At 37.4% G+C, this 24,435-nt stretch overlaps 1 protein-coding gene across 8 annotated transcripts in view; it reads left to right on the top strand.

Moving 5' to 3' along the window:
• Positions 1–24,435, top strand: part of TNRC6B (trinucleotide repeat containing adaptor 6B) — a 140,577-nt gene that overhangs the window by 5,606 nt on the left and 110,536 nt on the right. For 4 of the 8 annotated variants that reach the window (XM_068941451.1, XM_068941463.1, XM_068941429.1 and 1 more), the window contains exons 2-4: positions 9,152–9,226; positions 12,377–12,449; positions 17,251–17,349. In XM_068941451.1, coding sequence (XP_068797552.1) covers positions 17,306–17,349 — 44 coding nt within the window. In that variant the 5' untranslated portion in view covers positions 9,152–9,226; positions 12,377–12,449; positions 17,251–17,305. The remainder of the gene's footprint in view (positions 1–9,151; positions 9,227–12,376; positions 12,450–17,250; positions 17,350–24,435) is intronic. The other 4 variants (XM_068941437.1, XM_068941386.1, XM_068941394.1 and 1 more) reach the window with 3 other exon arrangements.

The raw sequence follows: 24,435 nt of genomic DNA, 5'->3' as shown, positions 1-24,435 counted from the left end.
TTGGTTGTCTTATGAACTGTGTGTGGCTGAAGAGATACAGATTGTCCAGCTCTTCTGTACATTTGAAAACCTTTTACTTCTCTACTGGGAAAGTTTTTTTGGATCGTTACGGTGTCTGATTGCTTTTTATGGAGATGATTGAAATGCTGTACAGCGTATTTTATTTTCTCACTGCAGCCCACTGTAGAATCTGCTGTTTTTTACATAGCACACCATAACTTTGTGATTTAAATGTTCTTCCAGAAGGTAGACTTTTCTAAAAGATTAAATAACCTATACATTTACTAGTAGAATGAAACACTGTTTCAAATGGCCCAGTTTTCTGTTTGCACGCTATGACTTAAGATACTCTAAGTTAAAATTATAAGTGAAAGCACTAGCTTGAGAAGTGATGCCTTTCTTATGAACTTAGAATAAAGTAGATGCTGGTTGGTTTTTTCTTTTTTTTTTTAATCTCTTAGAGGAAGGAAACATGTCCCCTTGGCCCTCTTGCAGAAAACAAAATGTACTTAATTCCAAAATGAATTGTGATCCATCCATGACCTGAAACAGTTGAAAATCACTTTTAGTAAGAAGGCCATAATAGATGTTGCATGAAATACTTATTTTAGGATGTTGTCAGCTACTTCTGTGGTTTTTGATATCTTTCTTTTTTGATTCTCTGTAGGACTTTTCTGCATTGAGATTTTCCCAGTTATGTTTCTATGATTATATCAATATTGTCACACTGCAATAAATCTATCAGTTTAATTCTGTGATGGGAAAGTGCTTATTCTCAAATCTGTGTTTGGGTTTTAAGTTGAATTCAAACTGCTCCTAAGGGAGAAGCTGAAAGAACTTACTGTGGCACAAATGCATGTCCGCACAGGAAGTTTTACTGTTACAGACATGGTGATTTGAATTCATATCCTTCCGAATGTAATCAAATTCTCAGAAGGATTTTGTTTTCAGGCTGTTGGCTTTCAAAGTTTCTACCTTAAGGGATTTGAATGGCATTGTACCAGCTGTGCGTTCTTGCAGTTAAAAATGTAGATGAGTCCTTTTGGTGAAGAGAACAGGAATGAAAAAAAATCAAGCCACTTTGGTTGTTTGGGACCACTTCTCAAGATACAGACCTCTTTTCACTGATGTGGCAAACTTGAATATTTTGTATTTTTGAATCTTTCCCCTGTTGGATTATTTTTAAAGATGAATGCTGTCTTTATGAGTACTCCCCTACCCCTCAAATGAAGTCTCTTTTTGTTGTGGTGGTTTTAAACGGGTATGGTTGCTATTATCTACAATAACAATACTGGATGTTATGGCATGTGTTTTCTAGGTCCTTCAGAGCAAAGTGGGATGCTAAAGCTTAAAATAATTTTTTTTTTTTTTTCTAAAATTGCTGTGCCTTTCACTTGGATAAATGTTTGGGTGCTTCAGAACCTGCTCATCCACTTTCTATGGCTGGCATGGTAATGGTAAGAAGAATATGCGCAGGCTTTAGTTGGTTTTCAGAAACTTTGCTATATTTAAGAAAAAGTTGGGGGAATGTTACCTATGTTTTTGATGACACTCACTTTGCTAAATGAGACTTGGGGAAAATACTTTTTTTTCTTTTTCTTTTTTTTGGCTGCATATCTAGACTTTCTCATTTATACTTCAGAAAAGGGGATGTTCTATACAATTTTCTATCCAGTAGTCAAAAATATTTTCTTGAAAGAAGTAATTGCTGTATTAAGTTTTATAAAACTTATAGGAAATGAAACTAAGTGAAAGAAAACTTCCTGGGGAAGAAAAAAATTTTAAAAACCTCATTTATTGAAAAGTACATATTCTACTTGCTGGTATGTTAGCTTCAGCCATTTGGAAAACATTGCAGTGCATCAGAGAAAATACATTTTGCATAGCCATTGGAGCTTGGACAGATGTTGTCAAAATAATTACTTGAAAGTACTGAGTCTGCTTATTGCTTAACCTTGCATCGCCTCAAATGATGATATGCCTCAAGTCCAAAGAAGTGCTCAGCACTGCCTGCTTTTCTTCTTGCTCTTACCATGCACACACTGAATCCCTACTTTTTTTTCCAAAGTTTTGTCTCTGACTTTACCATTTACATTTTTTTTAGAAAGCTGAGGTTTTTATAATCAATTCCAGCACCTGAGGTCATATGGAGAACAGCAAGAATCGCAAAATTTACGGTAGAATAAGGAAAGGTGTCAATGTTGCTGTCTTATTTTTACATAGTGGCTTTTTACTCAACATAAGATTCATTAAACTGGCTGTCTATAACTTTTTTTTCTCAGCCTTTTAAGGTTCTTGAGTACACAGAGAAGCAGCTGAAACTGGTCTATAATCTTCTCTTTTGGTAGTTAAGTCCTCTGGTTCCTTCATATTTAAAGGGCCAGTTTTCTTTCTTTTCCCTATTCTTGGCAATTCATGTGTTGCAGAAAATTGATTGAAATTGAGAAAGACTTCCTGTTGATTAAACAGTACAGTGGGTTGTGGAGAAGTGTCTCAGGAAAAAAAGTAGAAGTCTCATTGTATTGAACACTTCTAACATTGGCTAATAAACAATGGAAAACACTCCTGCTCCTAAAAATATAAAGTAGCGGTGGCCTCAGGGCAAGATTGCAGTGACATAATTGATCTCTTTTGTGTACAGCTCTAACCCTATACTTATCCAAGGCTGGATAACATTACTTTTACCAGTTTAGGTAACTAGATAAATTGGTGCATGGGTAGTATGTATCAGCTGAACTTGCTCCTGCTTAAACTGTGTGGAAGAAGACTGACTATGTAAATGTACTAAATTAAAAGTGATTTTAGTTTTACAAAGCTTTAACTCAAAAAAAATGGATTTTTTTTTAGTACTACAGTTTTGAATTGAATATATGATGATCAAAAGGCAAGATTTAAAAATGAGAAGCATTTAAAACTAGGAGCAAATTTAAAGGGTCGTGTTTTTAGGTGTGGTAGGACAGCCTGACTGAAAATCAATCGTGTATTGCAAGTAGGTAGTCAAAAGGTAGAGCTGCATAATCTTGAGCTAAATAATAAATACTGCTTGCCTATCTTTTAAATGCCACGTTTGGAGGGAATTAGATGTGAATATTGAAGAATTGCTTCGAGCTAACCCCAAAAGAGTGAAAATTGAGGCCCTGAACTTGCACATATTTGAGAAGGTCCAAAACTTTTCTCTTTAAGTAGTTCCACGTTCAGTACTTCTAACTGAGCATGCTTATCAGAATATGCAATGTTGAAGACCAAGATTGTATTGTTGATAGCTTTACTTTCATTTTATTTTTGAATTTAAAAAAGAATTTACTCATAAAAATGAAGTGTATTGCCTCATTTCTTTAAAGACGGTTGGAATAACATTGTTAAACGGAGAGCAAATTCTTGAAAATGAGCTTCCTGTCCCTTTCTTAGGTGCGTAAATACCTGAGGCGCACTGTTCATGGACATCAAGCTATAAATATTGATGAAGCCAAGCTTGGCAGCTGATTCTATTGAAAGTTGATGTTTGTTACAATTATAGTCTGTATTTATTTGCTTAACAACTTATTATATGTATTTTCTTTCATAATAATAGTATTAAGACCTTGGACTTCTTTCTCTGCATACAAAATCATGTTAGTAGGAAGTCAGATAAGTCTTTGTGTAAAACAAAAAAGCCCAGTTTAGTAATGATTCGAAATGTTTTAAATATGGAACATTTATTTAAAAAAAAATCAGGGTGTAAAGTAATGAAGAATTTAAAAAAAAAAAAAAAAGCAAATTGTTACTTAAGCTTCATTCCCCGAGCCTTGTCCCTGACTCTGTCTTAACCCAATCCTGGCTATAAAGGTCTACCCTGAATTGCATGACAGATTGTAATCTTTTCATGATCTAAAGCTTCCCTGTGTGTAGCAGGGTATATTTAAACATGTGGAAGTAGTATCATGATTCCTGTAGGAGTTAGTGCCAGCATTGCCGCATTGGTGTGAATTTTGTATCATTGCAGCTCTTATTGTGAAGATAACCCATAAATAATAGTTCAAGAGGAGGGAACTTTAATACTCTCCTAACTATCTATAATATAGGAAGAAAGTATGAACTAAAGAGTTTGAAAGGTGCAGTATCTTTCAATCCTATGATGTGTTTGAATGATTTTAGTAGCACTCTTTATAAATAACTTCTGTAACTATTGAAATCCCAATTTAAATGTCAGTGGATAAGGCCCCCTCCCTTTTTTCTCTGCTTATGCCTGCTTACTACCTTATCGGTTTTAATTTTGTTACTGCTGTTTTTGATAAGTGTGCTGTTACGTAGGTCTTGAGGACTGTGACTTGTGGCTCAAAAGGAAACCTTTGATCCGTAATTGTCTCTCATATTATAAACAACTTGATGGGATGATTATCTGTAGCTTTCAGATTCAAAGTTGAGCTGTTGAGGAGATGACCTCTCAGTTGTGCTGGCTTTTTGCTTAAGATGGATGAAAGTGTTTAATGTCTCTGGTCTAATGTAACATCCCCCTCCTCCTGCCACTCAAACTCAAGCTCTCTGTGTTCTGAAGACTTTGTCTTATTATGTGAATGTTCTGAAATAAAGGTTTGCTAGTGTTGTACTGGTTTTGCTTCCATTGCATTAGGAATGCTAGTGCAAATGGATGGCTGGCACTTTGAGCCTGTTAAGTACATCCCCATGTTTGCCATCCAAAGCACCGTTAAATTACACGGTATTTGAAATACTCCTGGTAGATGACCATTTGTGTGCAATTTGAATTCTCAGCATTGCTACCGTTATCAAGCAGAAGCAGGTAATAGGAGCAGTGTAAAATAGTAATTTTTTGTTTCTGAAAGCATTAGTTCTCAAGATCTAAGAGAACAGAAGATGAGCAATTGAAAAGAGTGAGTTATATAATGATAGTTTGCTTTGAACTTTGCTAAATACTTCTTTTCATTATAACATTAGCTGAGTAAAACCTTGATTAAGAGTGAGAAAGTGGCTAGTATCCTTGTTATGTTTTAGCCGCTAGATGCTGTAGTCATCACCAAAACTCTACTCTGCTACTGCCTCTTAAGAGCGAGGAGAAAGATTGGGTATTGTGTGCTTCAAAGAGCTTACAGCTAAAGGCAAGAAATAGATGGATGCAGGTATGTCTTCAGGAAGACAGTGTTGATCAGTAAGACAGAGTACTCTCAACAGCTCGCTTTCAACAATTTTCCGTAAACATTGTGGCAGAGTCTTGAGGGACTTGAAGAGACAAAGCAGAAATAGTTTTAAGGATGTTTAGCCAGACCAAAAGGACAGAGAGGGACAAAGCACGAAGGAGTTTGTAAAACTTAACCAGTGGGAAATCTTGGGCTAATTATAGTTGGGACTTTTGACCTTGATGGCAACTGAAAAGTGATGTGTAATGTAGGATAGGCTGCTGAGGCAGAGTAGAGACAAATACCTTTTAGGTTCACTGTAACCTTTTATGGATTCTTTAGCAAAAGTGGGGATCATTAGAGCTGAAATTCTTGATCCTGTAAAATAAAATATGAAGAAAAGGAGCTTCTGAGCTTCTTTATGAATTAGAAAGTGGCAAAAAGGTGTAAGCAGAGTTTTTTAAAAATAGTTTTTCAATTTATTATTTCTTTATTGGAAGGAGGAGCGTTTAGCACCCTAAAATGTCAGTTATGTAAATGTTTCTGAAGACTGGGAAGAGGGCAGCACAATACTCTATCTTCGGCTCATATTTCAAGGCTATCTTCAGATCTCAAAAACGACTTCCTTTGAATAAGAGGAAGTCTGACTTAGTGTTTTTGTGCAGCCCAGGGCTGCCTTTATTTTGAAGAGGATGGTCCAGTAGCCAGTTGATCAAGTTAAGAAAACTTCCTTTTTTTTTTTTTAAAGGTTATTCAGGCATGCATTAAGATCTATTACTAGTTGCTCAGAAATAGCCCTGTAAATGGAATTTGAAAAGAGAAGAATCATTTTTCACTTTTTTCTCATCTTCTCTTTAATGCTGAGCCCAAAAGGGAGATCTCTAATGAAAGAAGCCTAAGAATTGTTTTACTGAGCAGCTCATGGTGTATAGTAGTCCACTCATCAAAAAAAATTGATGTCTTCAGCAGTGTTCTATTTTATGAAAGTGGTTTTGCTAATTCATGTTTTGGCTGATGATGTAAAAGGATTTTTGTAGTATGATCTGAGGCTAGTGTTTTCTACATACGGGTTAATGACATTGCTTTTGTGTAGTCCTTTTATTCTTATCTTCTGTTAGAAGAGCAGTATGGACTGTGAGCACGATATCTATTCCAAGTTATGGTTATTTATCTTGTCGGTTCAGCTGTTAATGCTGATACAACACAGCCATTTTCATTTTCCACATAGTACAGAAAGCATTAGTGCAAAGAAGTTAATATTGAACAAAATATGAAGTCATGCAGCCAGCACAGAGTTAAGCATAATAGATACTTTATCCCATGTCATGTTTTGCTGTAGAATGTCATGGTGATTTTGTGGTGTGCGCAGCTGACATAGCCAAGTACTGCTCTCTGGATTTTCCATAGAAAGGAGAGTATTTGTGCCTTTCCATCCCTTTCTGGCTGCTTTGTTTAAAGTGTTACGTCTTTAGTTCTTTTCTCCTAGAAGTGCATCTTATCGATTTCCTTTCACAGAAGAGATGGTTCTAAATACCAGGGAAGAATGAAGTGGTCAGTTTCCTGGCAAGCACCAGTAATACCTCTTCTCCTCCCTCTCTTTCTAGTTCATCAGAGTCAAGACTTACTCAATCTTGAAAAGTGAAGTGCAGCAAAGTGGAGAAGGGCTAGAGCTGCCAGACCTGCATAGTTCTGGATAACTTTCATAGTAAATTATGACTGTTACAGTAACACTGTGCCATAGTTGAGAAAGGCTTTTGACACTGTCTCCCATCACATCCTGGTAGGTAAACTCAGGAAGTGTGGGCTAGATGAGTGGACAGTGAGGTGGATTGAGAACTGGCTGGATGGCCGAGCTCAGAGGGTTGTGGTGAATGGCGCAGAGTCTAGTTGGAGGCCTGTAGCTAGTGGTGTCCCCCAGGGGTCAGTCCTGGGTCCAATCTTGTTCAACGTATTCATCGATGACCTGGAGGAAGGGACAGAGTGCACCCTCAGCAAGTTTGCTGATGATACTAAACTGGGGGGAGTGGCTGACACACCAGAAAGCTGTGCTGCCATTCAGAGGGACCTGGGCGGGCTGGAGAGCTGGGCGGAGAGGAACCTCATGAAGTTCAACAAAGGCAAGTGCAGGGTCCTGCACCTAGGGAGGAATAATCCCATGCACCAGTACAGGCTGGGGGTTGACCTGCTGGAAAGCAGCTCTGCAGAGAAGGACCTGGGAGTGCTGGTGGACAACAAGTTAAGCATGAGCCAGCAGTGTGCCCTGGTGGCCAAGGTGGTCAATGGTCTCCTGGGGTGCATGAGGCAGAGTGTTGCCAGCAGGTGGAGGGAGGTGATCCTGCCCCTCTCCTCAGCCCTGGTGAGGCCTCCCCTGGAGTACTGTGTCCAGTTGTGGGCTCCCCAGTACAAGAGAGACATGGCACTGCTGGAGAGAGTCCAGCGGAGGGCTACCAAGATGATTAGAGGGCTGGAGCACCTCTCCTCTGAAGAAAGACTGCAAGAGCTGGGCCTGTTCAGCCTGGAGAAGAGAAGACTGAGAGGGGATCTCATCAACGTGTACAAGTATCTGAAGGGGGAGTGTCAAGAAGATGAGGCCAATCTCTTCTCCGTGGTGCCCAGCAACAGGACAAGAGGCAACGGGCACAAACTGAACCACAGGAAGTTCCATCTGAACCTGAGGAAAAACTTCTTCACTGTGAGGGTGACAGAGCATTGGAACAGGTTGCCCAGAGAGGTAGTGGAGTCTCCTTCCCTGGAGATATTCAAAAGCTGTCTGGACGCGATCCTATGCAATATGCTCTAGGTGACCCTGCTTGAGCAGGGAGGTTGGACTAGATGATCTCCAGAGGACCCTTCCAACTTCAACCATTCTGTGATTCTGTGAAAACATGAAATGTATCTGTGTTGTTTTGAAGTCATGTGTGATTTTTGAGCCAGCTTCCTTATATTCTAATTGGGGAGGTGATTTTTTTTGTGTAGTTATGTCAGCAGTTGGCTTTTATGGCATGTTTTTAGGCAGCCTGAGGACTTTTGAGCAAAGAGTGTGCTCTTGGTTGCTTTATTAGAATCATTCCAGTACATAAGTCAGGACTGAGATTTAAACTTGAACTTGCTGCTGTCAAACACTTACCTGGTTAGCAATGGGATAGTTAAACCACAGTGGTAACAAAGACCCTCGTTTTTATCTGCTGCTGTATTTGTTGGTAGTCAGAAATTGAGTGAATGGAAATCATGCCCAGAAAGCTCTTAGTTAATGCAAGAAGTTCAGAAAAAATATTTTGGTTTATGGCAACTAATCCAGTGACAGGAACAGTTTGTCACTACGTAATGCTGCACATTAAGCATGAGCAGTAGCCAACAAGGTGATGCAGTGAACTTGGAAATGTGCCACCTGTTGGCTCTTACCTTCACAATAAACTTTTTTTTATGGTGCTTACATAACTGCAGCTGGAATAGTATAACTTTTTCAGTGCTGTTAAGCTGGCTATATACTGGCAGACCCAACAGCTTTGGATCTCTTCTCATTTCCTACAAGTTGATTATATTTTTGCAAAACCAAAATTGAAGTTCTTTCATCCTAGTTGTGGTTAAGATAGGGTGGTAGATTCTGAATGGTTTGAAATGGGCTTGAGTGTTAACCAGTTCAGTGATGATGATGTAGTACTATTCTTCTTTCACAATATGATTAAATACCCAATGATCCATAGGTACTGGGATTCATTCTTATGCAAAATAATTACTATTTCAGAGTTCTTGTAGAATTACATAAGCACTTTCCTAGAGCATGCCTGTGTTTATTATCTCAATTCTTATACAAGAAACCAGTTTCACCCAATTCTTTTTCCTAGTTGTGAATAGAAATATGATTTTTAGAGCTTCCTACTGTTCTGTCTCCAAAACCTCTGTGAATGGTATTTCATTGTCAGTAGGAAACACTCACATAGGCTACACGTTTACTGTTTCTCCCAATTTGGATGGGAGGTGGCGGGGGGGAGACTCCAAAGAGAATATATCTTCCTGATTGCAATCTGTTCCTTTTTCAGTTCTGTGCACCTGGAGTACTGTGGTGTTCCTACAGAGGCAGCTTATGTGAGGTCACCAGAAAGGAGGCACTTGCTGTAAGTAATGAACTTTGAGTGCAAATGGGGAAAAAAAAATGCTTTAGGAAAAAGCTAGTCTAGGAGTCCTGACGCTGTACGGGGTGTTCTGCTGCTCCATAGGTTTTCTAACCCAGCTAAGTGAATCACTGCACTTGGCTATATTAGAACTGGAACTACACACAGTGAAAGTGTCTTTGGGGTTACGCTATGCATGCGTACAGTTCTAGTCTGTCAGGACAGGACTTCATTTACTTAAGCCAGGAGCATGCAAGTGTAATGAATTGTTTCTGTTATTGCAAGATAATACATCTTTGAGTCCAATCTTTCAGTGTGCCTGGATATTGAATGAATAAGTAAGTGCTGTAGTTAACCAGGGTACGGGAGAGTACTTGGTTAGGAGCTGTCATAGTACTTAGGGGTTTTTCAGGTTTTGTTTCCACCCTCCCCTACTTTGTTCCGTTAGAGGAGTTGTTTCTTTTTTTTTTTTCTTTCTTTCTTTCTTCCCCCCCTCTTGCTTCCATTGAGCATTTAGTGGCTACCTAATCCAACTGTGTCTGTTTTCATTGTTAAAATTCTTACTATGCAGTCCAAGCAAGCAGGTTGATAAATCCTAAAGCACTGACTGCTGGCAGGAGTGGATACTTATTCTGAGGGTTTGAATTGGAAGGTATGCATGGTATTTAAATTCTGTTTCTGTTCTGGCTGTGGTAGACTAAGATTTTGCTTGTCTTAATATCTTTGGTCAGCTGCATATAGCATTGTGTCTTTACCCCAGACTACTTTCACTAGATTCTGGTCTTTTGAACTTCTTTAACTTTGTTAATTAGCATTATTATTGTTCCAGAAACATGGGCCTACATTTGTCAGAGTAACAGGAAGAGAAAGAGCAGTCTTTTCCTGACTTACATCTATCAAAAGTTAAATAGATAATCGTTAGAGGCTTTTTTCTATTAGGCAGAGGAATCCACACCCCTTTTCATGAATAAAGTCCTGTGAAGAGATAGAACAGGTTATTGGCATAAATTAGTAGCAGTTCTCTCTATTCCCATGGAGACATTAGTGGTCCATAAGCATGCGGTGGTTTGGCTGGAACTCTAAATGCTTTTGCTAGATACTAATGACATGGTATCCAGCCTGTAACAACCCATTTCTGGGAAAAGCTGTTTTTTGGCCAGCTTCTGTAGAATTTCATATCCTCTAGCTTCGGATCCTATGCTGTCAGAAATGGCACAGGCAGTTCATTAGTCTTGCTTTCTAGCTGATGCTGTTGTTGGATAGGAGATGGGTGTAAAATACGCATGCTGATACTGCTAAGTCCACAGCAGCCTTTGGCTCTACCCAATGTTAGACATTGTGAACTAGACTGCATGGATTAATAATGATGTTTTAAAGTGACATTACTGGATATTTCTGAGATGTTTCAGGGAGATGGAGAGTGTTCAGTCAAGGAGTTCAGCGCGCTCGCTCTCTCGCTCTCGCTCGCTCGCTCTCTCTTTCTCTTCCCCCCCCCCCCCTTTTTTTTAACCTGAAGTGTTTGGAAATCTCTAGAGAAAGTTGAAAACTTAAAGACCACAAAGTGGATGACTATCACTTCTGCATATTATTTGCAGTAGATTTCAGTAGTAGAAGCATTTCCTTATCTCCTACCACCTACTGAAACCAGGTATATGTAACTTTCTTTACTTAGTTTGGCTAAGATGAAAGCAGTGTGTTTTCACAAGAGGAAATGTTAGGAAGTGGAAAGTGTTATGAATTCTTACTCATTTCAGGGTATATATTCACCTTTTGCAAAAGTAATCAAGAATTTGAAGTTTATTAGACTTCTGTCTCCAAAGCCTCAGTTTGTAACAATGACGTGAAATGCCTTGCCTGGTAAAAGCACAGTCATTCTAGGCATGGACTTTGAGACTGCTAATAGCTTTGGGGCATCATGATAATAAGGTGATAACATACTTAATATAGATTTGCCTTGGAATGCTACTTCAAAGTGGCTGAGCAGACTATTGTGAATTTGCTGTACCTGTGCTTTGATAATGCCTTGACTGGAAGTTCGTTTCTGGATGGAAAACTAGGATTTCAGTTTTGTACCTCTAAATAATAAATAAAAACTTCAAAACTATTGTGAAAATGATACGATGATTAATAATGATAAAATTATAAATTGCTGCAAAAAAACATATTTTCAGCAGCTGGAAAATTATCATGCCTAGCTTAAGTGACACTATTCATTTTAGGAGATTTTCCATTCTACCTGTTGTGGTATGTGTGCCCTGTGAGGAAGTGTTAGCAGGTTGTGGTGTTTGGGGGGGTTTTGTTGTTTTTCTTTTGTTTTTGTTTTTTTCCCCAAGTGGTTTCAATAGCAACAGTTTGTAGAAACTTTGACAATCATGGTGAATCTGTGGAAGGGGAGTTTACTCTTCGATATCAGTTTGAGGTTTTTGTCTTCCAGTACTATGCAAGACAGGTTATTAGTCCAACTTCCTTTAATGTGAGGCCTATATCTATAGTATTTAGTCTGCTGGCTGGGTAGTTTGATCTCATTCTTCATTAAATAGCCTTATTTCTCAATGCTTTGGTGGGTCATAGAATGAGGTTTCTTAGTGTTTTTCCCAAACTGATTGTTGGTATAAATTGTGTGGTGATAGGTGCGTATTAAGTGTATGAAACAATAAACAAAATTACAGTTTTAACTTTTTCTCAGAGATAGTTATTTTTAAAATGCATTTCCAGCAGTGATGCAACCTTATTCTGTCAAAGTCTGAAAATCCAGTCTCGGCAAATGCCTGGGTTTTTGCAATATGTAAAATTCTTGCCCGCAAAGAATAGTTTCAAATACTACCCTAGTCTAGGAGGTAGAAAACTAGTGAGGAGAAAGGTACTTCTCCTCCTAACTCTAGCCCAAAGCTTAGCCTACCTCCCCCTCCCCCAGCATAATACCACATAAATTGCTTGGGGCAGGGGGAGGGCTTTGTTGCTTCTTTTGCAATTACAGGTTTTTGTTTCCCCTGCATGATCTGAATAAGATGAATAAGACTTTTTCTAAATGCTTTGGGAATAAGGGGTAGCTGAGCTTCAGAGGGAATTGCCTTTCACTTTTACATATTTTTTTAATCTAGTAATAAACACAGTTGGCTGATGGTAGGGGTTTTTTGTTTGTTTGTTTTTTAGGGTTTCGTTTTTGCACTGAATGTAGCCAGGACGGATCCTTGTGGGCTTTGGCAGCCCTTGGAAACTGTCAAAGGTAAAAAATTGAACAAAATTTGATATTATATTCTTGAGAAAGTTGGAGGTGAGAAAAACATAATAACCTGTTTTAATTTTTAACCAATTAGCAGAATATTTTGCCGCCTTCTTATATTTTCTACTGTAAATACTGGGGGGGGTGGATGTGAAGTTTTTTCTGTAGTTGCTTAATGGGATTTATGCTTGTCAGCTAAAGTTGATGCATAGTGTGGTTTTCTTTGAAAATTAATTAATTTATGATGACATTTTGCAGTCATTGGAATCAGTGAGTGATTAATTGCTACAAGCGATTAAGTTGCATTCAAACTTTGTTTTTCTTCTGGGTGCTCTTGCTTTCATCTTAGTACCTCATAACATTCATTTAAAAAGACAAAAACTATTCTGTTCTTTTTCCATATGTTAAATTTGTGTTGTTTTTGTACGTTCATAACAAACTCCATGTAATATAAAACTGTAGTGATTAGCTATAATATGGGTAGACCATCTGTTTAAAAATTAACGCTTTTTTGTCTACGTATGTGGGTAAAGACTAATGATTACAATGATGCATCAGAGTGATTATGTTAGTTAAATAAGCGGTCTCATTTAAAATATAGTTCAGTACAGTATTGCCTTGCCATTCAAACTGCTTTTTTCAAGTATGCCATGTATATAAGATCATCATCTTTGGAAGAGTGCTTGTGGGTCCGTTTTGCTTTGTGCTCTTGTGAGAGCGTTTGAGACTTGTCTATGGTTTTTGCTTACCATCTGTAATTGTGCCAGTTTGCACAGCATTGTTGCCCTTCAAGGGATTGCCTGTGGGCCATATCTAATTTAGATATTAGAATTCATAGGAACCACAATTGGTTTCACATTAATAAGTGCTTCTCTTGCTGCTGCTCTCTTCAGAGGCTTAAAACCATTCTTTCCTCTATATCAAATGGAGAACACCATTTTCTTCCTTACTCTTCTGTATTTGATTGCTGCTGGTAATCTGGCAAAAAATAATGTAGCTGTATGAAAGACATGTATAGTAAGGTTAGACCCTAGTAACAATTGCTGCCTATTTGATAGCCAGCAAATTTCAAGACAATCATAAAAGTGACTGTACTGAATGAAGCTCATAGCTTATTGCCTGGTATCCCGTCTCCTGGAAGGAGCCAGAAGCAAATGCCATGGGGAAAAATACAATAAAAGGATAGTGTTCAGCAAAATTTCCTCTTGCAATCCCTCCAGCAATCTGTGGCTTATAGTCTTCCTGTACCAGCTGTGAGATAGCTTTTGGTGGATTTTCTTTTCCCACCTTGTGAATTTTTGCAGTAAATTACTGAGCTTTTCTAAACTTCTGTTTTTCTTACTGCATTCTTTGAGCTGTGAATAGTTCCAGTGTATTTAATCTGTCCTTTGTGGGAGAGCTTGCTTATCTTTATTTTTGTAGCCCTTCACTTTACTTTTTTTTCTTTCCTAGTTCTGTTATCTATTCTTTTGAGATGTACTGGTTGGTAGCTCTTTGTCTTCTTCTCGGAGCAATATGTAAAAACTAGTGTCAAATTTTGCCACTTCCTGTTCTTCTGGTATTGAGGGAGATCTGAGAAGATAAACATAACAGGTTTTTTAGAAATTCATATTTAAATTCTCTTTGCATTGTGAGTGAATACTAACTGGTCCTGGTGGTCGTTTTATTTCACAAGCTTTTTCTTATGCTTCTGGAGCTCGAGTTCCATCTTGCTTGTTCCTCTGATTTAAAGGGTGGTGTCAAACCTCAGCCAGTTCAGTGCTACAGCAATCCTTCTGACCAAACCCTCAAATTGTCCATCTAACAATGTATGGAACTTCCCAATTACTTGAATCTGATATAACAAAATCATTTTTGGAAAGTCCCAGAATCTCCCTGCTCCAGAAGCTCCAAAATCAGCCTCAGTAGCTCAATGTGTTTGAGTACCATGGACAGGGACTGCTCTGCATGCACCCGTGAGCTCTTGCTGCGGGACAGGAAGATACCCTGTCCAGGAGAAATACATGTCTAATGTAGCAAGTTTTTGGCATACATATATATGATACAAGTCTTGTTTAGCGTCTGTTTCTTAAGATTATTGATTATTTGCTGCAGGGAGAATATCTTAGCACCTCTCTCTCTCTCTCTCTCTCTCTCTCTCTCTCTCAACCCCACAATTGTTTGTTTCTCAGATCAATCTTCATTCATTTCATGTTAGAAAGGAAATTTCTCCAATGCACACCTTGTGCTCAGGAAATCCACTACTTCATGAGATCACAATAAAGTTCTACTGCTAATAGAGCCTAACCCTAAATTCCTTTAGGAGTGTTTCATATATTATTTCACTTGAGTTGCTCTTTTTTTTTTTTTGTTTACTTAATCTTCTTGTTAAAGTGATAAGCTCCAGTCTCATGTGTATTAACTTCTGTATGTGACAAGCTATAGGGACTGGGTTGACATTTAGGTTTATCTCCTGTTAATCCCATATGAATCTATCATGTCTCCTCCCCTTTAGAGAGGCGTTTCAGGAAAGAGATAGAAGCTCAGGATGTTTCCAGGTTATCATTCTGTGTTATGCTCAAAAGCAAACTGTTTTGTCTTGTCATGTTTACAGCATTAACTTCCATTCAGTGGATTAGGGCACCAAAAGGATAACATGATGTATATTCCTAAATTGCTAGCTGGTATACCTCTTTCAACATGTGTCAGGGATCAGTTGGTGTCTTTCATGCACTTCAAAAATCATATCTGACTGTGTGAGGTGGTTATTGACAAACACAATGTATTTGGTTTAACTGGTAGGTCAAATCTCAGGTTTGAGAAAGATCACTATATTCACTCAGACAAGATAATGATATTGATACTGTAGCCTGTCCATATCCAGTTCTTGAACTCCTCTGCAAACATATATACTTTTTTTTTTTTTTCAACTGGGAAGACTGTACCTGTTGTGCCTTTTGCTTGCATGTGAAAACTCAGGATAAAATGAAGTAGTGCATATGTCATCACAGTGCTAATAAAAAGTAATTTAATGTGCACTAATGCATATTTGTATCAGTGAGGTTTGCACTGATAAAATCTTTGTGTATGATATTGAATGACGTTCTTTATTGAAAAAGTTGAACCTTTTGGTTGCATGTAAGAAAGAACCAGGTCCCTATAGATTTTAAATGTCCTTGCTTAATAGTTGAGAAGTTCAGTATTTGTGGAATAGGGGAAATATCATAGTTTTTACAAATAAAACTACAATAATAGTCATGTCATGTTTCTCCAAAGTCTCTCACAGTCTGTGTGATGGAGGAGGGGGAGAATTTGGATAAATTTTTTTCTGCTTTATCCTCATTCCTCTTTCCTCAGAAAAGGAAATTACTCTGCTGTCGGTCTTTGTGAAAAATGAACTGCCACTTTGTGTGAGAGTATATGGTATTACTGAGCATAGCAGGTTGTTGGTTATAAGGGTTGATAAGCAATACGTAACATTTTGTAGCTTCAGGCTCTTGTTTTTAGAATGTATTCTTCATTCCATGTTTCAGTTTGATAGCCATGAAAGGTATTTCTACCTACACACTACATACAGAAGTCACTGGCAGTGCAGACAGCCTTACCTTATGAAGAGGCTTTAATCTTAATCTGGAAGAGATTTGTCTAGAAGAACAATTCCCAAACTTTCTCTTTTTTTAACCTCATTAGTATTTGCCTTCTCAAAGTTGTCACTTCTCAAGTTTAGAATTGCTGCTGTAGACGTGAAAGTAGAGCCAGCAGCTCTGTAGCTGAGATGCGGATATGAAATGCAGAGAGACTTTGGCGCTTAAATGCTGGTGCAGGTTAAGGAGTCGTAGCATCTTGAGAAGGGCAACTGTTAAAGGCCAGCAGCTCTTGGCTTCAGGTTCACATCAGGTTTAAAACTCACTGTACTTTCTGCAGAGCTGGAATATTATGGGCCAGCCGATAGATTGCATCTTGCCCCAGTGCATTTGATCTGTAGCTTGATTTGCCAAATTAATTTATTTGACCCGTTACCCATGAAAGATGGCTCATCCTCTGGAGTAGAAGACGTTCTAATCTTTGTAACCAAATAGTCTCCCCAGCTTTATTGCAGCCTTTCATGAATTACTTTAAAATTGCAGGGATGGAATTTGGGATGTAGGCTTTGTTCAGTTGGAACTGCAGTGACTTCATCAAATAGATTATAAAATAAGTTAGGACGTAGTGTTGAATACTGGAAACACTGGGAGCTGTTGACTTGGGTTCGATTGGGAATAGTGACCTACAGATGTATGACTTTGTATCAGTTCCATGAACCATTTAGAGCCTAGAATCTATTTATTTCTAAATGAAGTCAAGGAAAAATTCCTTAAGGTAAGAACTGAGGCACTGTAGGATCACTGGGAGTCTAACAGCTTTTCAGATTAATAACCTTTAGAGCATCTATAAGCTGAATCTGTGAAGCCTGTATTTATACAAAAGCTATTTTCTAGTAAGAAGGATTTGTTCTGCTCTCTCTAGTCCATGTGATTATTCCTTACTGACTGTAGTTTTAATGAGTAAACATAATTATTACATAAAATACTCAACAATGGCATATTTTAACATTAAAAAATATAGACTCCTTTGTGGTGCTTTTTTTCTCTTTACCTTATCCTGAACAACAGTTGCCTCACTTGTTTGTCAGAACATATACATTCAGCATACGTGTACAGAAAGTGAACATTAAAGGTCATAGCCAATAGTCCCTATTTATGTTCACTGCAATCTTATTTAATACTGTTTAATGTGGAAAAAACATTATTTTAAAGTATATTTTTCTTTACTCTTTATCTTTTAGGCAGTATTTTGCATTTCTGCAGAGTTTTGCACAGATCCTGGTCCCATGCAAACTGATGAGGGAGAAATACTGGAGGAAGGCAGTCCCAAGGTCAGTGAGGTAAATGGCACTGTATTTTGGAGGAAACAAGAGCTTGATTGGCTGAAATGGGGAATAGGTGGAACAAGCACTGACTACTGATGGTATTTTTAATAAATATCTGCATGCAAGTAAATAATATTTATTACCTTGGAGAGATTTAAAAAATAAAAATTTTAAAGGCTGTCAGAAAGACAGGCTTTTGCAGTCCAGTAAGAAGTGAAAGGTGTGCCTAAGTTAGGGCACTCCCAGGAAGAAAAGAGGAAAATCTTTTTAAACAACAAAAAAAAATTAACTTAGCTGATATCTGTATTCCATTTGTTAGAACAGGAAGGGCTTGTGAAGGTTCCTCTCTCCCTTCCCCTCCACTTCAACTGGCTTTCCATGTTGGGCGTGTGGGCACTCAGGTGTAAATATCAGCATTTATGGGTTACTGGCTCTTCTATAATTAAGGTGTTCTGCTTCTTGTTTCGTTATACTTATCAACATGTGCTTTGTTGCGAGTCTGCATGGTATGTTACTTCTAAAGGTACCTGTGATTCTAGATATGGAATAAAATAAAATAATTCCTGTTGGGACAGGAAGCTATTAAGCGCACTGTTGAATATAATGTTGGTTGTGCTCTGCTTTTTGCTATTAAGAACTACTTCCTGAAGATGCAGATGTTGAGTCACAAATGAGTTTGTCTTTTTGGCTTAATGGCATGGTGATCGTTATACTCTTCAATAGTACTTCTAAAAGTATTTTATAGTCCTGACTGTCTCAATGAGTTAGTGTTAACTTTGCGACTAGTCTGTTTTAAAATGTGGCCGCTAGATTTCAGCGAAATCCAAATAATGATTAGCTTGCTTGTAATCTTCTGTAGCATACTTTGACTGTGGCTGAAAGAGAAAAGTGGAGGATTTGGAAACAACATTTATCGTTTTCAGAGTGTAGCCCTTTAAGGGATGTTTTTGTAGTCTTATATTTTAATAAAACAAACTATTGCTTGAGCTGTACGCATCATCCTAGGAGATGATTAATTAGCATAGAGAGGATTTGGTGAGTGTCCCGCGTATATTTTAGGAAATGTGTTAATTTTAAATGACTTAGGAGGAAAGCTCATTAGATTACGTGCTGAGAAATGAAAACATATTGGTGGATGTACTTGCATCCAGATTGTTGAATGCTTCTGTTTACAAGGATGAGATTAGACGTTTCAGTTGGAAAGAGAGATGTGAGAGAAAAGATCATGGTACAGTTAATTACTGATTTTATTAGCATTGTCACTGGTGCTTGTTTTTATTAAATCAAGAGAACCTCTGCATGTGTGTGTGTACGTATACATAGGCCTATATATATATGTGCACGCACACATGCACACACACGCGTACATATATGGATACATGGCTTCATTTTTTTGTGTGTGCCAGGAAGTAGATTGAAGTAAGTCTTGTGAAATCTACGCTTTTCATGCAATAAAAAGTAAACTTTTTTTTTTGGCATGTTTAATTGTGGATGTAATGGCAAACATAGCACGCTCTCAGCATTAAGTGCTCAAAAAATTTAACAAGCTTAAATTTTCAAAATAAAGATTTTAGACTGATTTTGAACACCTAAGCGCATATGCAGTCCTGCTTGAAACGATTGTCATTTAGAGAAGTTGGGAGATTTGAAATGACACATCTGGTATTTGATGTTATTTAAAGAGCTACATAGAATCAGTGTATATTTAAAAATACTCATGACTATATCTAGTGTTTCTCCCTATCCTGTGATGTACAGGTCTGCTCACTGAAGTGTATTTTCCAATGCTTCTTTACAGACATAAATGATTATCTTTTCTTTCCTGGTCTCAGGAGAGTTTTTTGGCTCTAGTAGTTGAAAAGTTTGTCATAGGAAAACTTAGGCAAAGTATCTTCTACTTTTATGATTAAATGGTATTCTTTGTTTACAAATATTTACGTGATATAGTAAGCTATTTTCATAAAGATGGATTTTTTTTTTCTAAGAAACACTTTTTAGGACTTCAGTAGTTTAGTCCAGTTTATTTCCGCTTGTCAGGCCTATTCCCTTCCCCCTTTTCCCCCCCTGCCCTACTGGGCAGATGTTGTGATTTTTTGGGAAGAAGTGAGTTTCATGCTTGGAAGATATTAATATAGCTACCTATTTGTCCATATTTTATTTGGATCTTGCATTTCACCCCTTTTATGCATTCCAAAGCATTAAGCTGTAAATAAAGGATGATTATATAATGATTGTTATGCTTATTGTTCAGAACAGTGGGTTTTTTCTTCTGTGTATTTCTGATCACTTATGTCCCTATTTAAGTATGAGGGATCTTTCTGTTCCCCTTTCAGTTTACACTCTGTTCTCAAAATCCCATAATTTATCTATGCTTTTGCCTTCACTCAAAAATGATACGTTTTGAGCCCGTAAACGATACCTACAGTAGTCGTAATCTTGTGGCATTTTATTTCCTATGGACGTTCAAGAAGGGCTTGGTACGCGTAATGTGTCAGCAGCTTCTTTGAAGCTCTTCTCTTAAACAGTATAAAAGCGATCCTGCAGCTCATAGATCTTATTATGACATTACTTAACACTAGTTAAATACATTCCAGCTACTTCAATGATGGTGAGTTTGGTTATCATATATGATAACAGACTAGATCCCCGTTCTTGATCTTTGTTCTGAATAATTCATTTCTAGCCAAAAAGAGATTTGTGGAAGTGATATCAAGAATGAAATTACTGTTTATAGTGAGTCGTAGCGTCTTTTACTGGCTGCACCAGCATAATTAGGAAGGAAGAGCAGGCACGCTTTCTGGATTGAAAGTATTTCTTCAGTTTTTAAGGTTTCAGCAACAATACTGAAGCTACTGTTGCAAAAGTAGGAGGAGAAGATTGTGGAACTTCTTTTACTTTTTTGTTCGTATCTTGTTATATAAGAAGACCTTATTTCTTACATAAAATAAAACTTAGAAACCATTTTATGTTCTAAAGACCAGGCCCAGGCCTACACTTTGGAATGCCTTGCTATCAGCTACATTTGAACCATTTATGTTGAGTAGTAAATGGCCTTGCCATGATTGTGCTTGGTATTTTTTTTCTTTCCCATGTGCAAGATGCTCAGGGGTCTGTTATGTACTTTTCCACTGTTCAGAATTTCTCTCTTACTCGGTTTTGGCCTTCACAAGAGTTAGGAAAACATCATTTAATCTTCTTGCAGTGTTCCTATTAGCAGTTCACCTGAATTTTAAGTGATAAACACCTAGACAACCAGACACAGAAACTGTCTTTAGACTCTGTAGCTTAATCCCTTCCATGCTGTACTGTATTTTGCCAAGGAGTGTTGCCAAAACCTCACCTAACACTCATATCTGGTCTTGTCTTAAGTAAGCGGATCTTTAGTTGAAAATTCATCTGTCTTATTTCCCCAAACTATATATTGAACTTGGAAAGAGTAAATATAATACTTATTTTTAGGACTATCTTTAGGTTATACTGATATAATCCATGTGGTTTTTCTTTTTCATGTTCATTTATCACCATAGAAACATGCTCTAAAGGTCATAGTGTATCTTCACAGCGAGTGATGCACACTAATGAAGTTCTGTATCACAATATGTTAATAAGTGGTTGTTGTGTCTCCATAAAACAACAAAGCAGTGATTTGAATAACTGGTTACCCGAGACTGCAGATCCCGTGACTGGTTCTCCATCCTTGTTTTCACAGTCTTCAGTTACAAGAACCTTTTAACTAACGGAAAAGGTTTCACTGACTTTGCTTTTTATTCTCTTGCATGGTAGCATGGGGAGAGGCAGTAGGTATGTTAGTGCTGTCAGCAGTTATAACCTCTCAGATGCTTCCATATTCTTCTTCTGCAATCTACACTGGCATAACCTGAAAAAACAAATATTATAGGTAGAGGTAACCTTAAAGGAAGTATTCTGTCAGGGATGATATCAAGTCATCTTTCATTGTGATATCATGCATATTAGAATTAAAGGATTTGGGTACTGCAAGACACAGCTTGCTTATGGTGCCAGTCTGAAAATAGCTTTAAACGTTATATGTTAAGACCCAATATCACACAATGGAAAAAAATGATTAGTTGTGCTTTATTGCCTTTGACTTGATTCTATAACTGTTTCACGTTCTCTGACGTCCTAGACTGTGTCGTCTTCTGAGATATCAAGACCGAATCTTGACCAGAAAAGATTATTTTCTTTTGTAAGAAAATAAATTTGTACTCGTGCCTCACATAGAGCTAGTAGAATTGCTTAGCAGGCACTTCTGCAGCAGGCCACTCTCAAGACTAAATATATATATGTTTCGAACTGATTAACGTTTCGTGAGAATTGAATTAGAAAATGTAATCCCTGCAGTCAGGAGTGATGAAGAGGTGTAGTTTTACTTGACTCCTGTTGACCTGAAGGCGTTACTACAAAAATTGGTCTTTATGCTTGCCTTTGCTCTCCTTGAAATGAATGACAGAAATCCAGTTGCAACTTCTTAATATAAGCTTGTAAAGAAAGTTATCGATGGGCTCAGTCCACACTTTTCTTTCATGTTTGTCTTCCCCACTGCTATTAATGCATGCCTTTTCATTTAATTTTGTAATTTTTTTTAACTGCTCATGCTTTTCCATTTAGTAGTACAGTAATTGTTATTATATCAGTTGGGTTGTATTCATGTTCTTCTCAATTTCTCGTACTTAGGAAGTTTAAACAATTCTATTCTTTTTGCTTTTTTGAGGTATATTCCTTTGCGTCACTGATTCTTTCCAGGATTACATTCCAGCGGAGAGTGGTTTTTGCTGAATAATTTAGTCTCATTTCTTTCTTTCTTTTTTCTTTCTTCCTTTCTTTTAATAGGGTGGTTTTGGAGAAACTTACTGTCTTGTTAGCTTTCTTGCCAGGGCTTTCCATCTTAACTTGCTCTGTTATTTGATCCCACAGTTTCTTCCTTGTTGTCAGACTGTCAGAAAGTGATCTTCTGTTAACATGGCATCAACAGTGGTAAAGACAGCTGGCATCTGTCAATAGCACACTGATGATTCCAATATCTTCTAATGTTAGTGCCAAAAAGAGAGAAAATAACCTGTACAAAAGGAGGCTTTTCAAATGAGCTTGCAGTTTTTTTAAAAAGGAAATTATTTTTGGCAGATGCAGAATCCTCATTTAGCAGGAATATTAGACCTATGTAATCCTTACGAACTAGAGGTGAAAATCATATAGCAAAGTAGTGTCCTCTTTTCATGTTATAAAGTAGGTTGGTAGGTGTATATGACTAGTTTTCTGGCTTGTCAGGGTCATCTTTTCCCCCTTCACTTTACAAAGGGCAAAAGGAAATGAAAACCAACATTTCTACTTGGAACTCTACTCCCTTTCCTGCTCTTTGGATTATGACTTCAATTATATTTTATGGTAGCTTCTTTGCCAGTAATGATTATTAGACTTTTTCCATTAACGGCCTTGGTACTCTGAAGATATCAACAAGTCCTGAGCTTCTTGTTCATGGCTGATTTCTTTTCAGCTGTTTTCATCCATCTGTTACTGCGTAGAAAACACTTATACTTTGTTTCTCAGTTGTTCTTTGCCATAAAATACTACAGAAAATTTTCTACTTGATTTGGAATATTTTTAGAATTTTTTCAGTATTGGCAAGAGTTTTGAGCTTGTGTTGTGAACTTCTTTCTCAAAAAATGCAATTAAAAATTTCTTGTTAAACACTGTAAAATTCCCCCCCCCCCCCCACTTTGCTGTTCCTTCATCTTTCAAAGTAAAAACCTAAGAATTTGCAGAGAAGGAGGGACTTAAGGTAATTGATGTATAGAAAGGTATTTATAAATTGTGATTTTGGTTTAGCATTGTAGAAGGGAAAGAAGAAAAAAAGTTATTTCCATCATATAAAGCGTCATCAAGTATGTAAAGGTCCAGCTGCGCAAAATTTTGGATGAAAAAAGTAGCTGTGCAGTATTTATAGTAATGTTCTACTTATCGTAAGTATAGGAAAAGGGGAAAGAAACAGACTATACTATAGGGTGTTACATGAGTGTATTTTTATTCAAAGTTTTCATCGGTATTTACAGAAAATACATAGATGTAATTATTTAGCTGGATAGGTAATCTAGAAATAAGGCTACTTTTCCACTCTCTGCTGCTATTTCAAAACCAGTGACAAGAAAACTGAGGCTTTTTCCTGTTTGTTTTTTGATTATATTTTTTTCAGTCTCGCTGTTCAGTGCCACTTATCAAACTACTTTGAGAAGGTTACCTGTGAATCCTTGTGGCATTTCAAGCTGGCCCACCTCTTCTTACCTGTCAACGTGAATCTTTCCATTACATGCTTACCTGCCTGTTCTGCTCCTGCTTAATTCTGACTCTACTTGCCTCTTGGTATCTTAATGGCGGAACAAATGGCAATTTTCTTTCTGTTTAAAGCACTCTTCAGCGCTCTTGTGGTTGTGGTTGTCTTATCCTGAACCATTCGCACAGAATTGATAAAAAGGTTAAAAAGCACAACATTTCCTTTTCAGGTATCTAAGCTTTTGTTTTTATTTCTGAAGTTGAGGGTAAAGATACTGAAGCCTGCCTGAGCAGGTATTTGTATTTGATCTGATAAATTACAAATTAAGACACTTATAAACAGAAGCTTAAAATTCAGGAGAAAGTGTTACTAGGAGTTTTGTCAATTGAGGGGGTGCCTCTTACTTTAAAAGTGAGAGTGTTCTACCAACTGCATTTGTAGGTAGATTTTTCTGTTTTTGATTATGAATGTTACTTAAGGTAGACAATAGTGCAGAAGTTAGTCTGGTGCTTTCGTAGTAGGGGTTTTAGTATTAATTTAGAAAAAAGAAAATCATCTTTGGCTAGTTATACTTGATACAGTGTCCAGAACCTTGACACCTGTGTCTTTGGGGTTTATAATACTATTTTCAGTGATATGGAAATGGTTTTCTCTCCATATAACACTAATTTAAAACATTCAGGCTGAAGGCCTGTACAGTGCTGAAATTAACAGAATGTTTTGTCACTGTAATTAAAAGAAAACAAAACTTTCTGTTTTCCAATTTGTAGTACTGGCCTGGTACGTGGTGCTTACACACTTGATGGTTTCTCTGC

The sequence above is a fragment of the Struthio camelus genome, chromosome 1 (genome assembly GCF_040807025.1).
Source record: "Struthio camelus isolate bStrCam1 chromosome 1, bStrCam1.hap1, whole genome shotgun sequence".
Classification (NCBI taxonomy): Eukaryota; Metazoa; Chordata; class Aves; order Struthioniformes; family Struthionidae; genus Struthio; species Struthio camelus.
Note: the sequence above shows the minus strand (reverse complement) of the source record. Positions and strands in the feature narration are given on the sequence as shown.